General features: G+C 46.5%; 1 protein-coding gene across 15 annotated transcripts in view; it reads right to left on the bottom strand.

Moving 5' to 3' along the window:
* Slc7a7 (solute carrier family 7 member 7) overlaps positions 1-9,989 on the bottom strand; it is a 54,887-nt gene extending 44,898 nt beyond the window's left edge. For 2 of the 15 annotated variants that reach the window (XM_031361206.1, XM_031361205.1), the window contains exon 1: positions 1,425-1,589. In XM_031361206.1, the coding sequence (XP_031217066.1) occupies positions 1,425-1,494 (70 nt within the window). In that variant the 5' untranslated portion in view covers positions 1,495-1,589. The other 13 variants (XM_031361198.1, XM_031361203.1, XM_031361201.1 and 10 more) reach the window with 13 other exon arrangements.
* Between the last annotated feature and the right edge of the window lie 3,697 nt (positions 9,990-13,686).

The raw sequence follows: 13,686 nt of genomic DNA on the forward strand, positions 1-13,686 counted from the left end.
GAGTTCGAGGCCAGCCTGGTCTACAGAGTGAGTTCCAGGACAGCCAGGGAAACCCTGTCTCGAAAAAACAAAACAAAAAAAAAAAATTAGCTGGGGTACCGTGGTACACACCTTTAAACCCAGCACTGCGGAAGCAGAGGCCGGGAGCTCTCTGAGTTCAAGGACAGCCTGGTCTACAGAATGAGTTCTAGGGCAGCCAGGGCTACGCAGAGAAACTCTGTCTCAAAAACAAAAAATAAATAAAATATATAAATATTATATATATATATATATATATATATATATATATATATATATATATATGCTGGAGTATAGCTCAATGGTAACCCCATGCACAAAAATAGTGTGGAAATAAGGTTTCACTGAGCTATGCTAGACAGGCCCAGAAAAGTTATACAATTTGAAATCACAGTTTATTCTACCTTTATAATCTACTTTAACTCTGGTATACTGAGCCTTTCTTGACAGCCTACCTATTCTAAAACCCAACTGTGTGTCCTTCTTCTTCTACCTCTTCTTCACAGAGACAGTTCATCTCTATGCTCACTCACCTTCCCACTCCTGCCCCTTAAAGTTTTTAGCTAAAGCAAGATGGAATGTCAGGCTTTGGCCTCCCAAAGACCATGATTTTGGCCTCCCAAGACCTAAGATCGAAGAGATGGCTCAGCGGTTAAGAGTACTGTCTGTTCTTGAGAAGACCCGCGCTCCATACCCAGCACCTACATGGCAGCTCACAACTCTAGTTTCAGGAGATTGGATACCCTCTCCTGGACTCCCTAGCTACTGATACACAAACACATGCAGACAAAACACCCGTATACATAAAAATGAATTTAAAAAAATGTTAAAGATTGCATTTCTCACAAGACAACCCTACATACATCTGAAATCCATCTTGAACACACTGCCCTTTCCTCCTAGCCTCCCATGAAACGTGTCCCTGATGGTAGTGTTAACCACACTGCCAGAGTTCCTGTCCAGGCCACACACACCATTGTGCATTTCAATGCATTAGCTCGCTGGAATGTATGCAGCCTCTAAGTAGGTACTACACACTCTGCAGGGTGCCAAGTGGAGGGGAGGCAGGCAGCAAAGATCACAGAGCTATGCTGTCTCCTCAGCTTCCAGCTCTCTGGCCCTCCATTGTCTCTGGTCACTTGACTGTCCCTTTAGACAGGAAACCACTGCAGGTGGCCCCCTAATGAGTTACCTAGAGAGGACTAAGATTAGATTGGAAAGCAATCTGCAGTCTTTAGGGGAGAGCATGGGCGGAATCACTGTCACTGCCTTCCGGCTGCACCTCCCACTGTCATTTTGGGTGAGGATGAGAGGTGATAATGTCTACCCAGAGTGCTGTGCCTTCTGTTGAAGACACAGAAGCACACATTAAGACACCTGCCCTTTCAGGATCAAAATGCACTTGCCGTCAATGGAGTACAGACTCAAATGTGAATCCCTGGAAAGAAGAAAGGAGAAAAGGATGTGAGGGTCCATGAGGTTGAGCTTGTGGTTGGCAAACAAACAAACAAACAAGCATACAACAACAACAACAACAACAAAAACCAGTGAAATCCTTAAGGAATTTCAGGAGGGATGGAACCTACACCCCAGCAAACAGCATGCCCTAGTGGTCTCTCCGGGAAGTACAGCAAACGGAATCTTCTTCCCAACTGCCAGTGAGCCCTCTGCTAGGCAAGGCTGGCTGCCTGCCGCTCCTGGAGATTTCCCCTCTTTCCTCAACCACTGCCTAGCACCTAAGGCAAGAAGACACCGCCTTTGGCTCTCACCGTAACGCTTCCCCCGTTCAGACATGCTGGTAAAGGAGCACCCTCTAGGCTTTCCTGGAGGAACTCAGCCAGAGCAGATTTTACAGAAGATGACACACTGCTTGCCATTTTTCCCTTTCTTTTGCTGTGCTCATCTCTAAGGACATCATGGCTATTCCAGAAAAAAAAAAAAATTACACTCATTCTATAGCCTAAAGAAGTTTCCAATCCAGGGCTTCCAGGGAGCAGGCAGAAGAACCCCAGGCACAAAGTGCCTGACAGAGCAGCCAGCCAGTGCTGAACTACCATGCTTCATGCCTCAACAGCTACACCAAAACGTCCTTCCTCCAGGAACTTATATACAGTTCAGAGTCTAGACTCCTCTGCCAAGCTCAGTGAGGTACTGTGAGAACGCACTTTCTCTCCTAGAGACCCCAGGACTTGCCTTCTGCTCTTCAACTGGTCTGTGTTGCCTCCCTTAACAACAGAAACAAAACAGACACATACTAGTGTAGTTGGATCCCTCATCAAGCCTCCATAGCTTGATAGCCCAGCCCTTCCTCTCCAGTTCTCCATTTGTTTTTCTATATTCCACTATAGCTAACACCGTCCCTTTAAAAAAAAAAAAGTGAAATAAAAAAAGAAACTGTTTACTGCTCTGACCAGAGCTTCCATTAACTAAGGCTGAAGTCTCCAGACAGAGAGCTCTACCTAGACAGTGCCAGGGCTAGGGACCAAGAAATAAGGCTCTTCCTCTCTCTTTGGCCAATTTTCAGGTACTCCATCCTCCTCCTGAGCTTCCCTACACATCCACTTTCCTTGCTTCCCCCACCTCTTACCTGTCCGGAGATCTCTAGTTAAGTGCAGAGAGGAAGGGGCTAGCAGCACACTGGGGTGAGGGATGGTAGTTAAGAGAATCGGGGGTGTGACTTCAGCAGCTGTTGACACGGAGGAGCAGAAAAGGCAGAGGGTGCCTGGGACAGAAATGGAAAACAGGAAAACACATGTGTGACTCTGGCCGGCAGTGGGGAGGGGCCAGAGGACAAGCTGGAGCTGAGGCTGCCTGGTCAGACAGGGAGAACCTCAGAGCCTACTGGCACCCGGGCATCTCCTCTGCTGGGCTCCTCCTCCCTACCTCAGCTCATAGCCTTCCTTGTTGCCCTAGCTTGCTGAGTAGTTAAGTGTGCCTTGCAAAGGAAAGTGCCCTCCTGAGCCCCTCCCTGCCTCTCCTCCACACTGTGTCCTAACTCTCCAACCTGCCTTCTGTGCTTACTGCCTTTGATCTCAAGATCCCACAGTGAGGCCAGTGAAACTCTGCAGTCCTAGCTCAACAGTTTGTGCCATTTCAGCCTCTAAAACAAATCAAGGAGACCAACGTATACCAACAAAGGCCACCTGTGGGTACAGACACACCCAGATACCCGAATACCATCCAGTGAGCTCCCAGCTCAGATCTCTAATTGGCTGAGGAGTTATCAACAATGGGTCTGAGTTACTAGGTAAAAACCAACTAGGCTTTTGCCACCCTGGGTACATTACTAAAGCTGGCAGCCTTTCAAGCCACTGTTATTTAAATATCTGTTAAATGTTTACTTTGCAGAAATGGAGAAAATGTGACCCTGGACTGAAAAACGAGGAGAGGTCTGGGGAGATGTTTCTGCAGGCAAAACTGTTTGCCTTCAAAACCCGACAAGCTCTTCTAAGCCCTGAAACCCACAGAGAGAGGGAAGAAAGCAACTCCCAAAAGTTGTCCTCAGGCCACACACGGTGGTGCAGGGTTTAACCCTCTCTTCCCAGCACAGGCAGATCTCTGTGAGTTCCTGTGAGTTTGAGCCCAGATTGGCCTACATAGTGAGTTCTAGGATAGACGGGGACACACACAGAGACTTTGTCTCAAAAAAAAAAAAAAAAAAAGCAAAGCTGGCCTCTGGCCTCCACACATGCACTGTGGATACATGCACACACACATTCATACATATATACATACATACATACATACATACATACATACACTAATTTTAAAAAAGTGTTTTTTTAATAAATTTTTTATTTACTTTATGTATATGAGTATGCTGTAGCTGTCTTCAGACACACCAGAAGAGGGCATCAGATCTCATAACAGATGGTTGTGAGCCACCATGTGGTTGCTGGGAATTGAACTCAGGAAGAGCAGTCAGTGCTCTTAACTGCTGAGCCATCTCTCCAGCCCTAAAAAAAAAGTGTTTAAGGAGCTGGATGGCTCAGAGGTTAAGGACACTGGCTGCTCTTTCAGAGGACCTACATTCAATCCCCAGCATCCATGACAGCTCACAACTGTCTGTTAACTCCTGTTCCAGAGGATCTGACACCCTCACACAGACACACATGCAGGCAAAACGTAAAAAAAAAAAAAAAAAAAAAAAAAAAAAAAAAAAAGTTTAAACTAGATGAACATCTTTATATTCAGAATCAGAAGATACTTCTTGGTAGGCATATTAAACCCCTGAAAATGTAGAGCATATAAATCTCTGTCCAGGGGAGTGGCACTTCACAGCACAAGAAGTATTTGCACAATCCAGGTATGACTTCTGCCTTTGGGCAGCCAGCTGTTCTGTAAATTACTCCAGATAAGGACTCAAGAATTCTGACTGGGACTCCAGAGAAGGCATGCACTGCTATTCCACAGCCACCTCAGGCGGCTCCTGACGGCCTGGATCTCCAGGTCATCTGACACCCTCTTCTGGCCTCTCCAGGCTCTTGCATTCAAGTGCAGTACTCATGCACAACAGTATACGCACATAAAAATAAGAAAGTAAATTTAAAAAAAAAAAAAAAACTCTGACTGCATCACTAGATGGGGAGCAGAATTATATGTTACCAAAAGGCAGAAATCAGAATTCACTGGCACCAAATCAGAAGTATTCCAAGGAAAATGTGATGCTCTTTTAGATCCCAGGCCACTTCCTGGCTGACCTGCCCTTTAATCTTACTCTGGGGACAAGTCCAGGTTGTCAGTGTGGGAGGTTCACAGGAAGAGAGACCGAGCTGCCCTGCTTTCCCTCACCGAAGGCGGACTCGGCCTCTCACTGGGACCACACAACAACCTCCCTCCCACCACAGAGCTTTTGTGATGTCTGCCTGACTGTTTGATTGTCCTCCCTGCTGAGAACATTCTTCTCTGTGACATTTTTCATTCCTAGTACTATTTGTTTGTCATCTCAGCCAAGAGCAGATAAGCATCATAAGAACTCTGTTCCCCATTGTACCCTAAGAAGGTGGGGGACCTCACAGAAACCACCAATATATGTAAAAAGAAAAAAAAAAGAAAGAAAAGAAAAGAAAGAAAAATACTGTCTCTCTGATTTCCCAGCTGGCTAGGCTCTTGGGTGGGTCCTTGAATTTGCCCTCCAGGCCACCCAGTGTTACTACCCTTAACATCAGAACTGCCCCCTTCACTACCCCTAGGTTACTGAGAGTAAGGAGAACTCACAGATACTTAGTCTTTCCCATTTTGATGCATTTAAGGGAAAGAATGTGGTTTTCACTTTTACTGACTTGATTTTTCGGGCCTGGTAGCAGAGCACTTACCTAGCAAGCACGGGACCCTGGGTTCCATCTCTTGACAGCCGGTGCAGGTGGAAGTCTGTGAAGTTTAGGGCTAGGCATGGTCATTCAATTCAGTGTTAGGGATGTGGAGGCAGAAAGATCTGGAGTTCAAGGCCAGCCTCAATACATGATGCGTCCGAGATGAGTCTAGCCTACAAAGAACCTGTTTTCAAAAAAGAAAGGATAGAGAAGATAAAGGGAAAACATGAAAGGAGGGAAGGGTTCAGGGAGGACAAGAGAGATAGGTCCCGTGGTTGAAATGGCTAAAAGGCTAAGATTGATGGCTGCCCAAGCAGCAAGACCTGAGTTCTAATCCCAGCTCTATGGCAAAAAGCTACTATGGGTGGAGACAGGAAGATTGCTGACTCTTGCCGGCTTCCAACCTAACTCCAAATAGGGTAAGATCTTGTCTCAAGGGAATATACCCTGCATCCTCTGATGCCAGGGTGCACAGGCACAAGCACCGCCCCCGCCGCGCGCGCGCGCACACACACACACACACACACACACACACACACACGCTCATACACTACACTCAGCATACATGTACACCAGAAAAGAAATTGACTATTGTTTAACTAATGGAAAAACTAAAAGGCCCACACCTAACGTTCTTTCCTGGAGACCCTCATTTAGATGAGCCCATCCCCCTCCACCAGCGGGCTCACCTTTGCCTCTCTCCCACGCTTCCTCCCCAGCTACTCTCATTTCACTGGGGCTCCGTCCCGCAACTCTCTTTTTCGTTGGGTCTTTCTCTTGGTCTGCAGCGCTAAAATATCTGCCGCTCAAGACCCGACCTAGCCACAATCACCCGGCTTGCCCTCGAATGGGCAGGCGCCAACCGGGGCTGGGCTCTTCCCTTTTATCTAAGAAACTGGAGAATAAGGAACTGTGGTGAATGAGAGCGAAGGAAGCAAAGGTCTGAGATCCCAGAGACCCTGCCAGCTGACCCCCCGCCCGGCCCCGCGTCTGCTCATCGAGTCCCTTGGGAATGAAAATGACTGCAGATACCCTTAGAGACGTGTCCTCTGCCCCAGGCACACTCAGCTTCCTCTTCCCTCCCTCCCAATTCAGCCCGAGCTGTCAGCCAGACGGCGGTCTGACCAAAAATTCCAACCCTATAGACAGTCCAACCAACCGAAGAGCTGGCTGAAGCTCGAGAGGAACCCAGATCGGGAAGCCCCGGGGGCAGCGGGGGACTGGGGCGGTGCCTGCTTGCAGCTGGGGGGAGGGGTCCCCGGACTTTATCTCTGCCTGCCTCTGTGTTCTGACTCTCCGCCCCCTCGGGGAAGCTGTTGCATCAGCTTCTAGGTCCCAAATTAAAGAAAGTGGCCACGGAGCTCCAAAGGTGTCCTGAGTGGTCGCCAGGAGGCAGCACTTAATCAAAAATAGCGGCTGCAAGGGTGCCGCGAAGACTGAACTTGCCCAGTGAACCTTTCATCAAACCCAAGCAGAGACAGAAGGGGACTCTGAACTTGGCAAGGTGGCACTCGCTTGCAATTCCAGCACTTAGGAAGTGAAGACATGAGGATCAGAAGTTCAAAGTCATCTTTGGCTACATAGCAAGTTGAAGGCCCTCCATTCTCAGAAAAGAAGAAGAAAGAGGTTTTTGAAGAACCAGAGTGAAATGGCTCGTTAAGAGGGCTTGCCTTGCGTGTATGAGTTCCTGACAATCAAAGAACCTTAGGTGTCTTTCTTTACTACTCTTCCCATTCGCTTGAGACAGTCTCTCACTGGACCTGAAGCTCACCGTTTTGGTAAGGCTATCCAGCCAGCAAGCTTCTGGGACCTGCTTATTTCTGCCTCCCCACCCCACTCCCACCCCAACCCAACCCACCCCCGCCCCACTAACATAATAGGTTCATTGAGCCAATCCTTATTGTTGAGGTAGCTACTAGAGACTCAAACTTGGGTCCTTATGTTTGTTTAGCAAGCACCCACTGACCCATCTTCCCAGCTACATAATTGTTTAAAACGTTTTATTCATTGGCACTTGTGCCCGTGCTTGCGTGCGTACATGTGTGTATGTGTGTGTGTTGCTTATGCTGTGTATGTGTAAATGCAGGTGCATGTATACCACAGTGAGTGTGGAGATCAGAGGGAACTTTCAGTGGGTTCAGGGGACTGAATTTAGGCTTTCAGGTTTACACAGGAGTATTTTTATCTATTAAACCATCTCACTGGTCTCCACAGATTTACTTTTTAAAGCATCTGGAGCAGAGCAAATGCGGAAGGCCTGGAATCCTAGTACTTGTGAGGCTGAGACAGGAGGATCCTGTATTGGAGACCAGCCTGAACTACCTTGCAAGCCTCTGTCTCAGTAAATAAAATACAAAAGAATATAGATATGCTTTGTGTAGGTTCCTGCTAAACAGGGGTTTGTAAATCATATTTCTTGCATGATCCAGCCTTGGCTTTTTGAGGGAAAGAATGGGGTCTTGCTTTGTAAGTCCTCATTGTAGACCAGGCTGGCCTCAGGATAACAATGACCCACTTCCTTTTGCCTCTTGAGTGCTGGGATCAAAGGTGTGGCCCTCCATGCCTGCCTTTGGCAATTTTTTTAAAGCCAACAATGCTATCCACCTTTAAGACAAACCAGGTGAAAATGCACATACTGTTTAAGAGATGTCACAGTGGGGGCTAAAAGATGGCTCAGCTGTCTAGGGAGCTTTTCAGCTCTTGCGGAGGACCAGGGCTCATTTCCCAGCACCCACATGCTGGCTCACAACCACCTATAACTCCAATTCCAGAGGATCCAATACCTTCTTCTAATGTCCAAGGGCTCATACATGAAGATGAAGATGGCACACATACATGCACTCAGACACATGCACATACACATAGTAGATTTTAAAAAAAAATAACAAAAACAGATGTTCCAGGCAGCACATGCCTTTAATCCCAGTGCCTGGGAGGCAGAGGCAGGGTCCCAATGGGTAAGTAAGAAAGAATGTAGCCTCAAGATCATAACTGTCTTATCTTGAAGCTGGGTCATTTAGTGGAACTGATCTACTGATTTAGAAGAAATTTGATAGCTCTAAAAAAGAAGAGAAATATATATGTGTGTGTATATATATACATATATACATATATGCATATATGTATGTATGTTTGTTTCAACAGTTTAAGAATAAGTAGCCATGATGGCACTAGCTTGTAAGCAGTCTGGAGGCTGAGGTAAGAAGGCATCTGTAAGTTCAAGGTCAGCCTACTCTACATGATTGTCTCAAACGTGGGGGATCTGGAGAGATGGCCGACGCTTGCCCTCACCCGTTTACCACCACTATGATCGTCAATATTGCCATTGACAGTGAGTTTTTGTACTCTGAGAACTGGGAGGAAGATTTGGTTACAAAGCCTTCTCTCGCAGATTTAGTCCAGGATTCATGGTCAAGACTGCGAACCCATGTGCCATAATGTCAGCATCTGGCCCATCGAAAATGCTGAACCAAATACAAATGTTTCCCAGGTTCTCATCTGTACTTCCTAAGTGCCTTGCTGTGCCACGCACACTTTGCGTGACGGCAGTATTTGAGGCGTAAACTTCAAGGAAAGTCAGTCTCCTGCCTCCACATTGTCGCCTGGCACCCCAAACTCAGAGGTAGCCCAGATATGTCCACGTACTTGTGTGCCCACCAAGATATCATTTCTTAACAGCTAGAAAAAGAAAATTCAGACATTGCTCTCTGACCTTCACCAATGTTCCAACGTCCTAGTTAAACCCTGGCTTGGAATGTTAGCCATTCTAACTGCCTCCAGCATTGTGGGTAGGGCATTAAACCCTGGCTTGGAATGTTAAACCATTCTAACTGCCTCCAGCATTGTGGGTAGGGCATTAAAGCTTACAGAAAGAGAGACAGCATAGAGCAGTCTGCATTCAGCATTCTAGAGTCAACATTTAGCATTCGGACTCGCTCGCACTCAGACTAGAACCAGAACATAGGTGGAAGTCCGTAGCCCAAGCGCTCTGGGCCTGGGGATGCAGCACCAGTCAAGATTCAAGAGATTGAGCATTCGAGATTCGAGCATTCAACACTGAAGATTCGAGCATTCAGCATTGAGGACTTGAGATTCAAGCCTCTACCCTCCTGGCTGGCGCACCCGCAGCCCCCCCCCCCCCAGACTCTGGCTAGGACCATACTTGGAGCCCAGAGGTGCTGCACCAGTCCAGAGGAGATGGCTGCTGTTTTAGACCTAGTGTGTTTTAGGTGGCCTCAGATGTACCTCGACTACTGAGCTGCCATATTTTTCATTTCTCTTTTGCAATGATTGTAAAAGCCTCATGTCATTTTTTAAGAAATACACTCAGACCTTACACCATTCGTGTCGAGTCTGTTTGTCAAAGCCGAATCCCGTGCACACCTGGCCAGAACCCATCATCCCGCAGAACAAGGAACCCCGTAAGAAACCCCAGGCCGTGGCATGGCTGGCTGGCTATATGGCAAGATTGCAATCTTTGGGAGGGTGCAGGTGAGCATGGCTGAAGCCGCAGAGTGCCTTCAGACTAGGAACAGCCAGGCCAGCATGTAGCTCACCATTGCCTGCTGTGAACAGTTCTGATGCTCTGGCTTGTGTAAATCTGAAGCAGCAGATTGTTCCTCGGGACATCGCGCCCATCTGCGCACAGATCTCTGTGAGCTCTGAGCTCTTGATGCATCCAGTCCTCTGGTTTTCATATTCTCCTCCAAGTCAAAATGAATGGCAAAGTCAAATTTCTGACTATGACTAAAAAGAAAAAAAAGGAAAGAAAGAAAATCAGTAGCAAAAACAGCATCAAATTTCCCAGAACAATGCTCTTGAGCAAAAGTAATGGTGTCTAGACCTATGGAACAGAGATGTATTTGGGTAACATTGGGGAGAACATGAGTACGTAACAAAATGCTAAAGCTATATGGGGTTTTGGGGGGGGTGTTTTTTTGGTTTTGTTTTTGTTTTTCTAGACAGGGTTTCTCTATATAGCCCTGGCTATCCTGGAACTCACTCTGTAGACCAGGCTGGCCTCGAACTCAGAAATCCGCCTGTCTCTGCCCCCCAAGTGCTGGGATTAAAGGTGTGCGTCTGGCCTATATGTTTTATGTATGGGATATAAATAATGGGATATATATAATGGCCATGAAAGGCAGAGAAGTCTAGGAGAGGAAACACAGGAATATCAAACTCAATTTTCTAGAGCTCCTGGTTCCCTTGTTCTCAGATGAAGTGCAGAATATATTCAGTGTGACAAGACAGAGCCACTTTCCTGTAGTTGGCAAGGCTAGACAAGTCATTCAAGAGGGCTGTGCCATAAAGTTCCATAAAGTTCAAAAGCTGGTGGACTAGAGAGATGGCTTAGTAGTTAAGGATACTCACTGCTCTTGCAGAAGACCCAGTTTCAATTCCTAACACTCCTGTGGGGATCTGATGACCTCTTTTGACCTCCAAGGGCTCCTGCCCACACATGGTGCACATACGCACACTCAGATACACACATATTGATTAAAAACAAACATTTTATAAATGAATGGTGGCAATGCTGGGAGTCTATTTGTTTGTTTACTTATTTAATGTTTTTTTCAAGTTAGGTTTCTCTAAGTAATCCTGGCTGTCCTGGAACTTTGTAGAGAAGGTTGGCCTCAAACTCAGAGATCTACCTACCTCTGCCTCTGTACTGGGATTAAAAGCACGAGCCATCACCCCGCAGCCGCAGTCTACTTATAACCCATGGCTTGTACCTCTGCTACATCAAATTAACCATGTCAAAAGCCAGGCTTGACTTTCTCTTCCCAGGTTTTATAGTTTCATCAAACTTCCTGCCCTGCCTCCCCCACCCCCCAGTCCTCCAGCTCTTGTTCTGTTGAAACCCTTTTATTGTTTTATTTGACAGGATATCACTGTGCAGCCCCGGCTGGCCTGGAACTCATAGATCAAGCTGGCCTCAAATTCAGAGATCTGCCTGCCTCTGCCTCCTGAGAGCTATGAGTAAAGCTAGTGCTACCACTCCTGGCACACATGCCCACTTTGCATGTTTTATTCCCCAAAAGACACTTCTGCCACTTTGAATAATCTTGCCAACTGATGGTATTCTGTGTGAGCTACCAAGTGTGTGTAGCCCTGGCTGTCCTGGAACTCACTCTGTAGACCAGGCTAGCCTCGAACTCAAAAATACTCCTGCCTCTGCTCTTCATTCCGTCTTTTTAGCTCAGTCTCATCCTGCATCATTTTGTTATCCATTTGTTTTTTTTAAAAAAACATGTATTTATTAATGTATACAGCATTCTGCCTGCATGTATGCCTGCAGGCCAGAAGAGGGCACCAGATCTCATTACAGATGGTTGTGAGCCATTGAACTCGGGACCTCTGGAAGAGCAGTCAGTGCTCTTAACCACTGAGCCATCTCTCCGGTCCCCAGTTTTTCTTCCTTTTTATTTTCTTTTTTCTTTCTTTCTTTCTCCTTTTGTTTTTCTTTCTTTCTTAAAGATTTCTTTATTTTTATATATAAGTACTGTAGCTGTCTTCAGACACACCAGAAGAGGGTGTCAGAGCTACCATGTGGTTGCTGGGACCCGAACCCAGGACCTTCAAAAAAAGCAGTCAGTGCTCTTAACCACTGAGCCATCTCTCCAGCCTCCCAGTTTTTATTTCTTAGACCAGGATCCATCCTCCCCTTCTTCCAAAGCACAACTCTGAAACACTTCCAGGGTAAAAATTTCTCAGTCTTGCAGAAGGAAATGACAGACTCAGTACACTTGGAAGACAGGCCATCACACCACTTGTGTTCTCCTTGCCCTTGTTAGCTTGGGTTTGTATAGCCCAGCAACCCTGTAATGCAGTTTTGTTATAAAGGATTTTGGCTTACATTACCACCCTTGAAATATTTTCAGGAGAACTGTAATATTTATTTAATTTTTAATATTTATACCAATAAAGACATGGGAGGCAGAAACTGAGGTTTCCTGCTAGCTCAGCTAGTTAACTTTTTTTTTTTTTTTTTGAGACAGGGTTTCTCTGTGTAGCCCTGGCTGTCCTGGAACTCACTCTGTAGACCAGGCTGGCCTCGAACTCAGAAATCCGCCTGCCTCTGCCTCCCAAGTGCTGGGATTAAAGGCGTGCGCCACCACTGCCAGGCTATTTCCTTAACTATCTACAAAATACTTACTTATGAGCCTGATCCTACAACTACACTGCTAGCTCCTTGGAAATCTCTACCTTTGTCAGACTACCCAGCTAGGCTACCTGTCTCTCTTGAGCTCCTCCAAACCCAAGAGGGCTCCTGAGCTCTTTTCCCTAGAATACTGCTTCACAAGTGTCCTGAAGGCTGCTTCTCTGTGGTTCCAGCAAGCCCAGAGAAAATCCCTCTCTTACCTGGAGCTCCTTTCCTAAGGCTCTTCCAAGCCAAAAGAGAGAGCTAGTAAAGGTCTAACTGCAGTAAGTTTCTAGCTCCTCCCTACACTCTTGGCAGGTTGAACCAGGTCACCTTCACAACTTCACAGAGAGGGGGCTCTGAGCCAAGGCAGTAGGGGCCCAGGAAGCCACCCAGCTGACTTTACCTAGAATCACAGAGCTAAGACCACAAGACCTCTCCCAAGCAATCTGCCTTAAAATAGGTGGAACTTCCTATTCTTTAGCACCTAATCTATTTGAGACTTTTAGAGGCACACCCTAACTGCATCTGACCTACCAATGTCTAAGCTTCTTTATTTTGTTAACAATTAGGTTTTCTATGTATCATAATCAAATATCCTCTAATAGAGAACCAAGAATTCAAGAGTTTCTAGATCAATCTGGGCTGCAGAGCAAGACCCTGTCTCATAATGGGAAAGGAAAGGTTAGGGAGGAGAGATGAAGGACATAGAAAAGGAAAAGGAAGGAAAAAATAAATTCATCCCCCAAAGGCAGAAATAAATATCAAAAGAGAATAAATAATGCCAGGCATGGTGGTACAAACTGGTAAGTCCAGTATTCTAAGGGTTGATGCAGGAGCACTGAGGCCAGCCAGGGCTACAGAGCAAGTACTGGGTCATCCAGAGCTACCTAGCAAGATCCCTATCTCAAAAGAGGTGGTGGGGAGAAAGACAGCTCTGGCTTATAGGCTGAGTACCCTTTATTTGAAATGCTTGTTAGCATCATGGGTCTTGATCAGTCTTGTTTCCACTGTCAGCTAAAGAATTAAAAGGCACTCTGGGTGTTGGTGGTGCATGCCTTTAATCCCAGCACTTGGGAGGCAGAGGCAGGTGGATTTCTGAGTTCCAGCACAGCCTGGTCTATAGAGTGAGTTCCAGGACAGCCAGGGCTACACAGAGAAACCCTGTCTCGAGAAACCAAAAAAAGAGAGAGAGAGAGAGAGAGAGAGAGAGAG

The sequence above is a fragment of the Mastomys coucha genome, unplaced genomic scaffold (genome assembly GCF_008632895.1).
Source record: "Mastomys coucha isolate ucsf_1 unplaced genomic scaffold, UCSF_Mcou_1 pScaffold9, whole genome shotgun sequence".
NCBI lineage: Eukaryota > Metazoa > Chordata > Mammalia > Rodentia > Muridae > Mastomys > Mastomys coucha.